Source organism: Mesoplodon mirus (genome assembly GCF_964341445.2).
Source record: "Mesoplodon mirus genome assembly, chromosome: 2".
Taxonomy (NCBI): domain Eukaryota; kingdom Metazoa; phylum Chordata; class Mammalia; order Artiodactyla; family Ziphiidae; genus Mesoplodon; species Mesoplodon mirus.
The window spans coordinates 32664799-32677569 of record NC_138977.1 but is presented as its reverse complement, the minus strand read 5'-3'; the positions used below and the strand labels follow the sequence as shown (position 1 = coordinate 32677569).

Genomic DNA, 12771 nt, shown 5'->3' with positions numbered 1-12771 from the left:
GAGAGGGAGAAGCGCGCGAGGGTGAGTGTGTGAGTGCATGGGAGGGTGCTGAGTGTGCCGAGTCGCTGGGACCACAGCGGCAGCCTGCTGGAAGCTGCATCCAGCCAGTCTCCGGACTTCGCGAGGGGGACCGGGCGCAGGGCGGCAGCCACCCGCAGGACCTGGGAAATAGGGATTCCTCTGCCACCACGTCGGGTTTCTAGCAGCTCGGTGCTACATTGCTGTCTCAAAATGCAGAGGATCTAATTTGCCGAGGAGAGCGGCCGAAGAAGGAAGAGGAGGAAAAGGGGGAAAAAAAAGAAGGGTATTTTGTGGATGCTCTACTTTTCTTGGAAATGCAAAAGATTATGCATATATCTGTCCTCCTTTCTCCTGTTTTGTGGGGACTGATTTTTGGTGTCTCTTCTAACAGCATACAGATAGGTAGGTACCCTTTGTGCTCTGCTTTTGAATTGTGCATAATTTGGTGGTAATCTTTGTTCACGGTGGACAAATTAATTCATGTCATGTAGACTTATGTCATACCTTGACTGCATTCCAGATTTAAACTGCCTGGAATATATATGTTTTTCTTAAGATGAGGCAAAGGCAGAAGACTATGCCTCTGATACAAGAGAGGGAAAGGGCTTCGCATTAATGACCCCCAGATTTTTATTCCTTCTGCCGTCACAGCATCTTCCGGTTTGTTCAGGTTCTCTAGGGGTTCTGAATGCACAGCTTGTGATCACTAGGAAGGGAGGACATTTCTGGCCACCCACCTGCCCTCGGGGCCCCCCTGTGCCTTGACCCTCGGCCTAGGATGCTGCCGCCCCCTCCCGCACACGCACACGCACACACACACCGGCTCCCGGGTCCGTGGATGTGTTTATTCGGCCTGCTAGTGTGAACGAGGGGCTCCGGGGCAGTCGGGCGCTAGCGGGCTCCCCTGCTTTTCGCCGGGCGCTGACACTGTCCTCCCGCTTGGTGTTTGTTCTTTGCAGGGGGACTGTTTCCCAGGGGCGCCGATCAGGAATACAGTGCATTTCGGGTAGGGATGGTTCAGTTCTCCACTTCGGAGTTCAGACTGACACCCCACATCGACAATTTGGAGGTAGCCAACAGCTTCGCAGTCACCAATGCTTGTGAGTAAGGAATATTTATGCCCTTTCGGGGGGCCGCACGCGGAGAGCGGGCTGGAGTGTGTGTGTGTGTGTGTGTGTGTGTGTGTGTTCCTGCGTGTCAGTGTCGGGGCGCAGTGACTGCACGCGCGCGTGCGTGTGGCAGCGTCGGGGGAAGGTGTCGGCGATCGCGGGGACGCCCGCTGGCTGGGGCCTGGGGGCGGTGAAGAGCCAGCGAAAGGCGGCGGAGAGTGTACGCCCTGGGGCTCGGGTGGGATGGGTGTCGGAGGTGAGGGGGCGCCCTTGGGTGCGGGGCTCCCGGTGTAGCTGGAGTCTTCAAGGCGAGCCCTTCACCCCTGCGCCCCGCGAGCACGCGGTGCCCCGGGGCGCGCCGTCGGGCTGCTGGGTAGACTCCACGGCCCCGGGTTGAAATCCGCAGGCCTCCCTCGGGGTCCCCGTGCGGACCCCGTGACCTGTATGCTCCCCCGAGACGGGACACGTTGTCACAGCGGTCCCGCAGTGCGCTCGGCACCCGAGGCCCCACGAGGGGCGCGGCGCGGCTGACGCAGGCCGGGGATCGCGGCCCCGGTAGCTGCGGCCCGAGCGCAGCGGCGAGCGTGCCCGGGGCGCCGCGGGCCCTCGCCGGCCGGGGCGCTGGTTCGCAGGTCGCGGGGCTCCCGCCGAGGCAGCGGGAGGAGAAGGACCCAAAAGCGGCGGGATGCGCCGAGTTCGGAAGCTGGAGAAGCCGCCGACCAGCCATTTTAGTCTTCGCAGCCTTCCCGCTAGTCCCGGCGCGGCGCGCGGTGCCCGGGGACTGGCCGCGGAGCTCCATCCAGGCCTCAGAGTGCTGGGACCCAAGCAATTAAGTCCCCGCGCGGTTCCGTGGGAAGGCCGGCGGGCCCGCGTCCAGACGCGGCCGCCCCCGGACTCCCTGCCCTCTGCCAGCGGCTGGCATCCTTTCCTGCCGGCTGGGTTGCGGGGACTCTTTTCGGACTTGACGTTCTCAGTGTTTATTGCACAGTTGACAGTCTCGCGGGGGGACTTGCAGATGGCTTCTCTCCCACTCTGGCTACTTGCAAAGGAGCCAGCGGAACATGACCGCAGAGGAAGCCTGACCGCGGAGTCCCCGTGGTAGACAGGCAGCTGGTGGCCGTCCCGCTGCTCCGTGATAAGCCTTAATCATAGAGCCCATGGGTTTGGTTAGCTTGACTGTAGTGTCAGAAAGAGCATCCACTCGGTTTGAAGCTCCCGTCCACCGAATGAATGAAGGAACGAAACCACTGTCTTTGACCACAGAGCAGGGGTCGTCATCATGGTCCTGTTAGATGCTTAGAAGTCAACTGTTTATGAAAAGCTGTTTAAGAAGATTTCAGTGTTGTGTGTTTTCTTCACATGTTGGTTCTAAGTGAGAAAAGGAACTGGGCATGGTGGAGAGGAGAGAGAGAGAGAGAGAGAGAGAGAAAGAGGGAGAGAGGGAAAGAGAGAGAGAGAGGCTTAAGTGGATTTGCAGTTAAAAGAAAAACTCCATAGAAGAATATAATAATATATATCTTGGAAAAAATATATATATATATATGTATGTATACAAAGAAACCGGCTGTAGTTTAAGTTTTGAAGGCTTTTATGCTTGACCTGTTTACCTATCAGATTTTGATTATTCATTTTATTTGATATCAGATTTCCGTTTTTTTTTTCCTGAATTGTGAGTTTGACACACAATTGTTCTAAGTATCTGACTGTATGTAATTGTATACTAGTGTGAAAATGCTGTGGAAAGTAATGAACCTAAGGCAAGACTATGATTATTGGAAGGATCTAGATTTTTAAAACAAGGTGAAAAGAATTTGAATATGGTCAATGACAGAGAAGTTCACTCATTGGTGAAAATCATGCCAGGGTCTGGCTGAGAGCACAGGAGATAGGTCCCCTGAAAGCAATGAATATGTCTTCATTCCAAATGCTGAATGACTGTGCTGGGCCTTTGTAAAGACTAAAAAGTAATGGTTAGGTAAGGTTAGGTGACTAGTTTAGGTCCTCAGTCTCAATATTTTTGGATAGATTTATTTAATATAAATTTTATTGAAATAAGATATGCAGGCAGAAACTGTACATATATTAAACACATATATAAATCCATACATTTCCACAGAATGAGTACATCCATGAAATAAGAGATAGATTTCATTTAAAAAAACACAATTTAATTTGCTTTACCATAATTCTGAGAAAATGGGAAAATCAGATCTTCATTTTGCACAGATTTTTTTCCTTATAAAATGGAACTGAAATAAAAAGTTACATGTCTCCATGTCCCCAATTTTCTCCTCCATGGATTATTCTAGGACACTAAAACAAATGATGGTGAGGAACTGAATGCATTTTCAAGTTTCCGACACGGGAATTCAGAGCCATGGTCTCTGCAACTCCCGTGTTATAAGTAGTCTTACTGATTGCTGAGCAGAACTAGCTGAGGCCCTGGTACAGAAGAGAGACTCATTGAATAGAATTTTCTGGAGTTGACATTAACTCATCGACCAGGCACTCAATTTCTTCATTCCTTTGGCAATTTTACAATCTAGAGTTTGCAAAATGAAATGGAGTGTTTGTATCCTTTGTTTTTTCCCAAGAGCAATAGAAAATGTAAAATTAGTTTACCTCTTTTCAGAGAGAGAGAGAGAGAGATGCTTGTATAAACTACACTCACAAAGTTAGCAGTCAAGAAATGAATGGAGATCTCTAATATCAAATTTATTAAGATGAGTCTTGATCCCTTAAATCATGCTCAAGGCTTTTTCTCCTTAGCCTTTGTTTCCTTGTCTTCTCAGTCGGGGGAATCCATGATTCTTTCCTATATGAAGTGGAAGCAGCAGTGTCAAATATGTTGATAGAAACCCAACCGACTTTCTTCCATTTCGTCCAGATATCTAAGGAATTCTCTGCTTCTTAACTCCACTATTAAAATGTGTATCATCAATCAGTGTTCATAAAGTAGCTTGTCCTTCCTCAGAATTAAACCATAAAAATCCCATAGGGTAAATTTAACCCTAAATGTAACATATAAATTTAATATATTAAGAAAGCAGAGTTGTAAACCTTAATAATATAATTTCAAAATAGAAAAGATATTAGTCTGCTCACTTAGTTGTATTCCTGAGATGGAGGGACTTCTTTGGAACTGCTGAGGCCTATGGGGCTTTCAGGGTCCATCAGGATCCATGGAATGGGTTAAAGTTATGCAAATGAAATGAAGTCATTATATTCTGAACTGGGTAAGTGACTGTGCAGGCTCTGAACTCCCTCCCACTCCCTCTTTCACAGTCACAGTGGGAATAATGGAAGGACCTACTTGTTCCCATTTGTTTCCATGGGTACCTGAGGAAATAAAGACAGATTTCCAATTTCTTACTTTCTCCTTTTATTTTCCCCTCCCTCCCCACTTCCTTTCCTCCTTCTTTCTGATTAGCTAGAGAGCCTACTAAGGTGAGTTTTTTTTTTTCCCTGAAGGTTGCTCAAACATAAGACTTCAATATGAGAAAATCCATGAAATCAGAAAAATAAATAAATTAGCATCTGACATTCAACAGTTGAATCAGTAATGGGCCTCAAGAATTCTTTCCTTCCTTCCTTTCCCTGCCCCGCCCGCTTCAGTATTTGCTGAGTGTCTTCTAGATGTCAGAGAATAAATGAATGCTATAGTAATTCATTTTTTCCTAACCTTTCCCCTCAATGCTCTTTCAAATAGTTTTCAAATACTTATTGGCCTGGAGGCCTTTCCTGTGCACTGTCTGCTGGGTCTTGTCTAAGAAGTTTAGTCTGAGGATGTGGAGATATTCTAGTAGTTTTTCTACAAAAGCAATTTATTACAGTAACTCAACATTTCTGTGAAAATAATAAATGTGATATTGGTACATGTGTATACACCACATATTGTGTATAGGTTAACAAAATCAACAGCAGGTTTTAGGCGAATACTACATATGTTTACATTCTAAAAAGTTTTAATAAAGTTTAATGTACTATTTACTAAAACTTTGTTTTAGTAAATTTGTTTTATTTTAAACAAAATAAAACTGTCTAAAAGGGCTATGAACATGAGTATTTGATCATATAGGGCTTTGGAATTAAAAATATTAAATAGTAAATGTCCTCTTCAAAATCTTTCCTATTTTTTACTGGAAGACTTTGACAAATAGCTATTAAGCTATTTAAAAATAATTTAATAGTTTCATATTTCAATTTCATAACAATAAATTATAAAAAATATTAAATTTCAAGAAACAGCAGAAAAAATCTACTTTTCCTCTAAGCCAGCAGATGGAGATATTGGAGAAATACTGTTCTTTTGTAAAACTGCTGTGCACACTGCCTTTTGAAGCAACGTAAATCCATTCATTTACAGAGATGGAAGAAATATGTGTAAATGGCATCTATTTTGGAAAAACTCACTTAAAATGATGTGTTTGAAAAATAACTCCGAATTCCTTTTAAAAAGAGTGCCTTCGATTTTATTTTTAAAATAGATTATCTTCAATCTTCTTGTGAATTTGATTTGGAAAGAAATTCAGGAACATCATTGATTATAAATGCTCTTGGACAAGAGAGAATTCTAAAAGTATACTTTTTCCTTGAAGAAAGAATCAAGGCTTTTTAACCTTGACTCTTCAGATCTTATTTATTTACTTATTTTATGAGAATAGAGTTGATTTACAATGTGGTGTTAGTTTCAGGTGTACAGCAAAGCGATTCAGATATATATATATATATATATATATATATATATATATATATATATATAATTTTCCTTTATTGATTACTACAAAATATTGAGTTGAGTTCCCTGTACTATCCAGTAGGTCCTTCAGATATTACTTTAAGGTATATTTCTTATCACTGAATTTTAGTCATGAATTATTGAGATTTTGTATCTGTGTTCATCACATAAATTGGTGCTTGCTAAACCTTTATTACACTTTGCATGAATTTGTGTGTGTGTGTTTGTATAGTTATATTATAATTATAGATTGTGAGCAATTATAGATTGGCTGGGCTATCATGTTTTGTCATTTTGTCGAGGTAACTACGAGAGCCTGGAGTTACCCACTTTAATGTATGCAAAAATTTCATAAAAACAGACTCAACTTGGATGCTCTTAAGCAATTATGAGAATTTGTGGTGTGAAGAAAACTGGGGACAAATGTACCAGAACACACTACCTTACAACCTGGGATGTAAGTCTTCGATTATAAGCAATTGGAAATTACAAAGAATGAAGTAGCTCTTAATATGTGAGAATAATAATTTATCATTAGATTTTTTTGTAGTTAAGCTTTCATACTCCATGTATATCACAAGAGAATTTCAAGAAAAGACATTATATCAAACAGAAATCAAAGAATGGCTTAGGTTGAAATATTCTATTTAGGATGTGAGAAACTGAGTATTTAAATAAAAATTACTGTATGAAACTATAGAAGCTTCATAGTAACAGGAATTTATTTCTGTGCTATTCCTTTTTGAGGTCTTGCAGACTTCAACCTGCTGACTCAAGAGGTTTCCCTTTCATGTCAAGCCTTTAAAGTGATGGGGTCATTGCACCTTGACATTAGGACCATAAAATGATGATTCATGCCAGAGCCCAGATTCTCTCGGAATCTCTTTCAAAAACACTCACACTTTCAGACGTTCTGGAGCACTGACAATGTTAAGGAAGGCTGTAGAGGACCAGTTGTTTCCTGGTTATTCCATCAGGTGTTGCCGTATGGTTGACTTTTCAAAGAGCGTGGGGTGTTTTACCTCCTCTTCCTCTGTTCTCCTCCCTTTTAAAAAAAGTTACTGAAAGTGCTTAATCTGCAGAGCAGATGCTATTACAGGAAATAAACTTAAATTGAAATAGATTTTTTTTTTTTTAGGTAAGCAGAGGATATACTCCACAGAGCTAAAATCTTGTATTAGATTTAAACATTTTATTGGGATGTTAGTGGCCACTGAGTAAATTATATTTTTCTTCTTTAACTGAATTCCACTGAAGATTCCCCAGACATGATTAAAATCCTAGCTCTTTTATTCCGGCAATTTTCATTCAAATTTTCTGAGGTTTTCTCTAATGTTCTGAATAACTCATTGCCAAACGTCTTAAGTAACTATGCCTCATCAATACAATAGGAAAATTAGTTGTTGAATTCAAGGTTACCCACGATTTTTTTTCGAATCTCAGAATCACCCACGATTTAAAAATTTCCCCAAGCTAAAAGGTTTCTCAAAGCAGGTTTCACTAATTTGGGAGAAAAATGAATGTGATTCTTACAGAGGTGTCCATTAGTAGTCTAATACCTATTATTTTTGGTTACTATTCAGTTTAAAGTATTTTGTCATTTTTGATAATGTTAATTTATAGAATGAAAGCATTTAAAAATTAACATGGAGAATGAAAACATGCCTTTCTTAATGGCAGGGTCATGCCACTGCTGGCTTTGTGTCCTTCACGATTTTTTATCTATTACACAGACTGCATATAGCAGAATTTCTTGTTATACAATTGTACTTGTTAAAGTCAGAATTTTGCTCTTATGCTACTTTTGGATTTCAGAAGAAACAATTTATTTGGTAAAATCTGCCTCCGATCCTATTTAGATAGAGGTGTGATACATTTTTCATTTTCATCTACAACTTAGGTATGTTCAAAGTTATTATATTTATCTCTAAAGCTACATTGCTCTATGTTAAAATGCTTTGCTGAAATAAATGCTGTTGGGGTGATGCGGAAGCCATGTTGCAGTGGTTAGAATACAGGGATCCTTTCTCAGGGCCCTGAGGACTATGGGTGTGCCCCACTTCCATTTTTGTTTTGGACTTTCCACAAAAAGTAACTGTTCATATACCTTGAATAGCCACAAAATTGTCTTATCTCCCCCCAACCCACCATCCCCAGGATATTATATACCACAATTTTCTGTGAATTCCTTCATTTTTTATTTAAATTAAAAAAAAACCTCCAATATTTATTTTATTTTATTTTTAATTAATTTTTACTGGAGTATAGTTGATTTACAATGTTGTGTTAGTTTCTGCTGTACAACAAAGTGAATCAGTTATACATATACATGTATCCACTCTTTTTAAAATTCTTTTCCCATATAGGTCATTACAGAGTATTGAGTAGAGTTCCCTGTGCTATACAGTAGGTCCTTATTAGTTATCCTTTTCACATATAGTAGTAGTGTGTATTTGTCAATCCAATCTCCCAATTTATTCCTCCCTACCTCCTTTCCCCCTTGGTAGCAAAAGTTTTACAAAGCAGCGAATTATAAAAATATATATTTTTTAGAGATATTTGAGAATGAGAAATTTATAGACACAGTTTCTTACGGACCAGTTGCTTTAATATTTGCACTAATGGGTGTGATTCTTTTATATGCATGCCTTTTTTTTTCTTTTTTGTATTGGCAGTTTATCCTTAGAATTTGTTTTCCAGTAATTTAGCTATTTTTATCCTATTGATAGTTTGTTTCAGCAAAAATAAAGCCCAACTTGTAATTATAGTTTTATTTTTCATATGTTAATTAACATAATATTGCAAAAAATCATCAAAAATGTTTAGTACTAATGTGTAGCTTAAGGTTAAAGACAGTTTTAAAATGTAGAACCTTGACAATTATAAGAGCCTTCAACTGAATAGAACAAGTAGGTTTGGGAGATAAGGGTTCATTATAGAAGGGGATTTATGAGGAGATAGTTTCTTAGATTGTTTTATTTTTCACCTCAACATTTCATAAAGAAATGACATATACCCATCACAGTTTTACTATTTAAATTGTTATTCAGAGTTTTACTTTATTGTTTTAGTTATGTTATGTTAATACCTACATTTTTTTCCTGATTTTATTTTAGTATGTACAATGTGAGCCCAAACTGAATTGAATTGAGAAATGCCTGAATTCTAGTTTGTCTACAGTCCTCTGAACAGGGCATCATATTTCTACTGAGCTATTTACCCTGTGTGTAAAGTTAATTTCAAACTATAAATACTATGGTATTCACTTTATGCTGCTCTGATACTTGTACTCTGATCAAATTTCAGTACCTCAGAAGGTGTCCCTTCAATGCAAATATTTTTCGTCTAATCTTTATAAAAACCCAGTGATACTGATTGAAGTGATAGAAATATGTTTATATAAACTGAGTGTCTCTATGCTTATTATGAAAACATAGAGAAGTGTTACCTAATTCTTCATCACTACAACATAATATGGCCTTGGCCACTCATTTCTAACTTCAGCATAAAATTAATTGAAGCTCATGTTATATAATTTGATTAAAAAAAAAGGTTTTGTCAGCCCCTAAACCTTTTGCAGCTGATACTAAGGCTTTGCATTAAAATACTCTTTCAGAATTAGTATTCATTTTACAATTTCCCTTGCATAAGTATTGGGTCCACTGCAGTAAGAATATGTCAGCAATATGTGATTATGTATTTTTTTATTGGTTATGCAAGAATAAAGGGATAGAATGAGCATTTTGAAATAATTATTTTCACACCAAAAGGAAAAAAATATCCTTTGTTGTAGATTGAAATTGCAAGATTTCTTAATGTGTCAGAAGGGGACTGTGGACAAACAGGAAAAATTCCAAGAGGCAGTGTAACTTGGTGTACTAGGCAGAGGAGTTGGAATTTGGAACTGGGAATTTTTTTCCTTTTCTCTCTCTTTCTGTTTAAGCTTCTTGTTGACCTGGTGTTTGCTTAGTTTGCATGTCTGCAGTCAGGCTTCCACACTAACATTGAGCTACTATAAAAGAGTGAATTCTTATCATAATATTACTTTTGATAGATAGAATTTGTTAGATACTATTAACCACTTCCAGAGGGAGAAAAGAAAGAAAAGAAACATTCTGGATCCCTCATAGGCAAAAACACCACTTTCAGGCACTTTATTATTCTAGGCTGGTAAAAAAGTCGTTCTCGGTAAAACATTGACTGAAAAGTTTCAGAAAACGTTGTAGCTAAAAATATGTAATGTGAAACATACTACTAGGGTTTTAATTTATGAGAGTCATAATAAACTTTATCTCCTGCTTGGGGTTCCTGAGATGATTTAGCAACTCAACAACTGATAAATGCTAATAGGGCTTATCAGCAGAACACAGAAAAATTTATCTTTTAGTTTGTTATCTGGTGGTGATTTATTCTCCTTTTTTAACATCTAGATAATGGTCCTAACAATCCTAGATATATTTTAAAATATATTAGCATGTCTAACAAGAATACTTAACAAAATTAATGTTAATTCTTGAATGATATATAGGGTTTTTTGTCATTAAAGTTAGTCACGCAAAAAATTATTGACTAATGAAGTTAGTCACGCAAGCACAATTTGGGACTGAAACGCAGAACACAATGAGTAGTTTCAATCTGAAGAATAAAGATTGTAAGGTGTAGGGGGATCAGTTTAGTCCATATATTGGGGAATATTGTCATCTACATTTTAGTGGCACTAATTTGGAACATTTTAAACATATTCCTCAAAGGTTTCATGTAAGCTATTTATTGTGAATTGCAGATATTGAAAAGGACTGCCTGTTTTCAATAATCCAGCTACCACAGAAGTAGCTCCTGGATTCTAGAATGGGAGGAGGGCTTCTCTTAAAAAAAAAAAGTCTCTCCTCCTCGCAAGAATTTGGCAAGAAAAGTTCTGGAAGTGCCGATCTCCAGCCGTGGTAGGCAAAGTGTGTGTTGCTAGTTTTTCTAGAGAGATACACTTCAGTTTAGGGCATGAGTTTCTTCTTTATTCATATCTTGTCTTGTGCTTGGGAGGAATTGAAAGATTTCAATCTCATTTTCAGTTTGTGTATGAAATGGAGATATTGAGCTTTGTAATTTCTGAGCACTTTCACAGTTTGTAGCTTTATTCGTTTTATCAGTTTTTAAGTTTTTACTAGTTTACAGTGTTATTATTAATTTCCATCTGGAGAGGAAATTTTTGGAACAGAGGCAACAATTCAGAGGGAATATCGAGGAACAATAGCGTTTCAGTTTTTTTCTTTATCTCTCAGAACACAGACAAGTCAAGAATCATCATCGTAATGATAAATGCGCAAGCGTTTTGTCTACAAAAATAAAAGACGTTGCTTCTTTGCAGTTTGCAGCCATGGTGTCCTGGGACACAGAAGAGCACTAGTTGAGTCTGAACTTGGAACGGAATTCTGGTCCTACTGTTAGATGTGTGACATCAGACAAGTTGTTTAGCGCAGCTAAGTCTCTGTTTCCACCTTTGTAAAAGGGAATCATACATTATAGGATTATTTTGAAAATGGAGAATAGGCGTAAAAGACTGTGTTTTGGCACATCTAAATGCATGGAAGTTAGCGGGCTTGTTCTCACTTTCTGTGTTGAGATCTTTGGATGGTTTTGATAAGCACTTATTGACGACAGAGGAAAATGCATTTCTAGTTTCTTGCTGGAATCTTTTTCTGCTGTTTGTATACCAGGGAAGGACTATTGGGTGACAAAGAAGAGACTAACAAAACAAACCTCATAAGCCCCTTAAAGATATGTTTAGCACACTAAAATAGGAGAATGGTTTTTAAAATCCAAGATGCTGGAACTCAAGCAGTATCACCATGTCGCATGTCACTTCCGGGAGGATGTTGAACAGTTTGGGCTCTTCATCCCTGGTGGGGCTTTCAAGCACATAATTAAGATAGCTACACACATTGTCTAACTGTACACATTATAGATTCCTCATGGTTTATTTCACCTAGTTACTCAAATTATATTTCTTTAAATGAAAAGCAGATGAGAGAACCCAAGCTTTAGAACCAGACAAATGTGGGTTTTATGCGTGTGTTTTTCTCTTTTGTGGGATGAAGCTGTTTCCTCATCATGTCTGATATTGTTATGGGGGGTTGAAATAAGAAAATAAGAGCCTTGATTAGTTTGTCATAAGTGACCCGAATATTCCCTTCTTCCCTGTATCCCAGCCTTTTACTGTGAACTAAACAGTGTGCTTGGAGAGGTGGAGGAAAATAAAATGGAAATTCTTGTCTTCAGAGAGCTTATATATTCGATAGCTTTATATTTATGCATAACTTTTGTCTTCTCAAAACACTTTACTAGCTGTTTGATCTTCACTGTAGCTCTGTACAGTTTATAGGATAAATGGAATTATTATTATACCCATTTCCAGGTGAGAAAACAAATTGAAGTTGTTCTAAGCAACTCTAAATTTGTGGAGGAACTTCTTTTAGAAAACACATCTTCTGCTTCCTGGGTCAGTTTTTTCACAGTGTCAGAGGGCAACGCAGCCAGTATATTAAAATGAGCAGGTGTTGTTTGAAATTACGGCTCCAACATTTACCAGTTGTAAGACTTTGTATATATCAGTTAAACTTTCTAATCCTGTTTCCTCCTCTGTAAAATGGGGGCTATTATAATACCTGCCTCATGAGGAAATTGTCAGATTCAAATGATAAGCATTGCTCCATATAATACAGTGACTGATGCTGCTAATTTCAGTGATTTCCTATCTCCCCGAGTGCATATTAATTATATACACTTAGCTCCATGCTTTTAGAGGCATGGAAGGGAAGTAGCTAAGGAGATCTAACATAGCTCTCTGTGTAATTTTTAAATTAGTAAGCTTCTTTAATACAACCATTTGAGCTAATACTGGAGACTAGG

At 38.9% G+C, this 12771-nt stretch overlaps 1 protein-coding gene across 2 annotated transcripts in view; it reads left to right on the top strand.

Annotated features, from left to right (window-relative positions):
* Positions 1–335: 335 nt before the first annotated feature.
* Positions 336–12771, top strand: part of GRIA2 (glutamate ionotropic receptor AMPA type subunit 2) — a gene marked incomplete at both ends in the record, with an annotated part of 148541 nt that continues 136105 nt past the window's right edge. For both annotated transcript variants that reach the window (XM_082632123.1, XM_082632124.1), the window contains 2 exons: positions 336–423; positions 981–1121. In XM_082632123.1, coding sequence (XP_082488249.1) covers positions 336–423; positions 981–1121 — 229 coding nt within the window. The remainder of the gene's footprint in view (positions 424–980; positions 1122–12771) is intronic.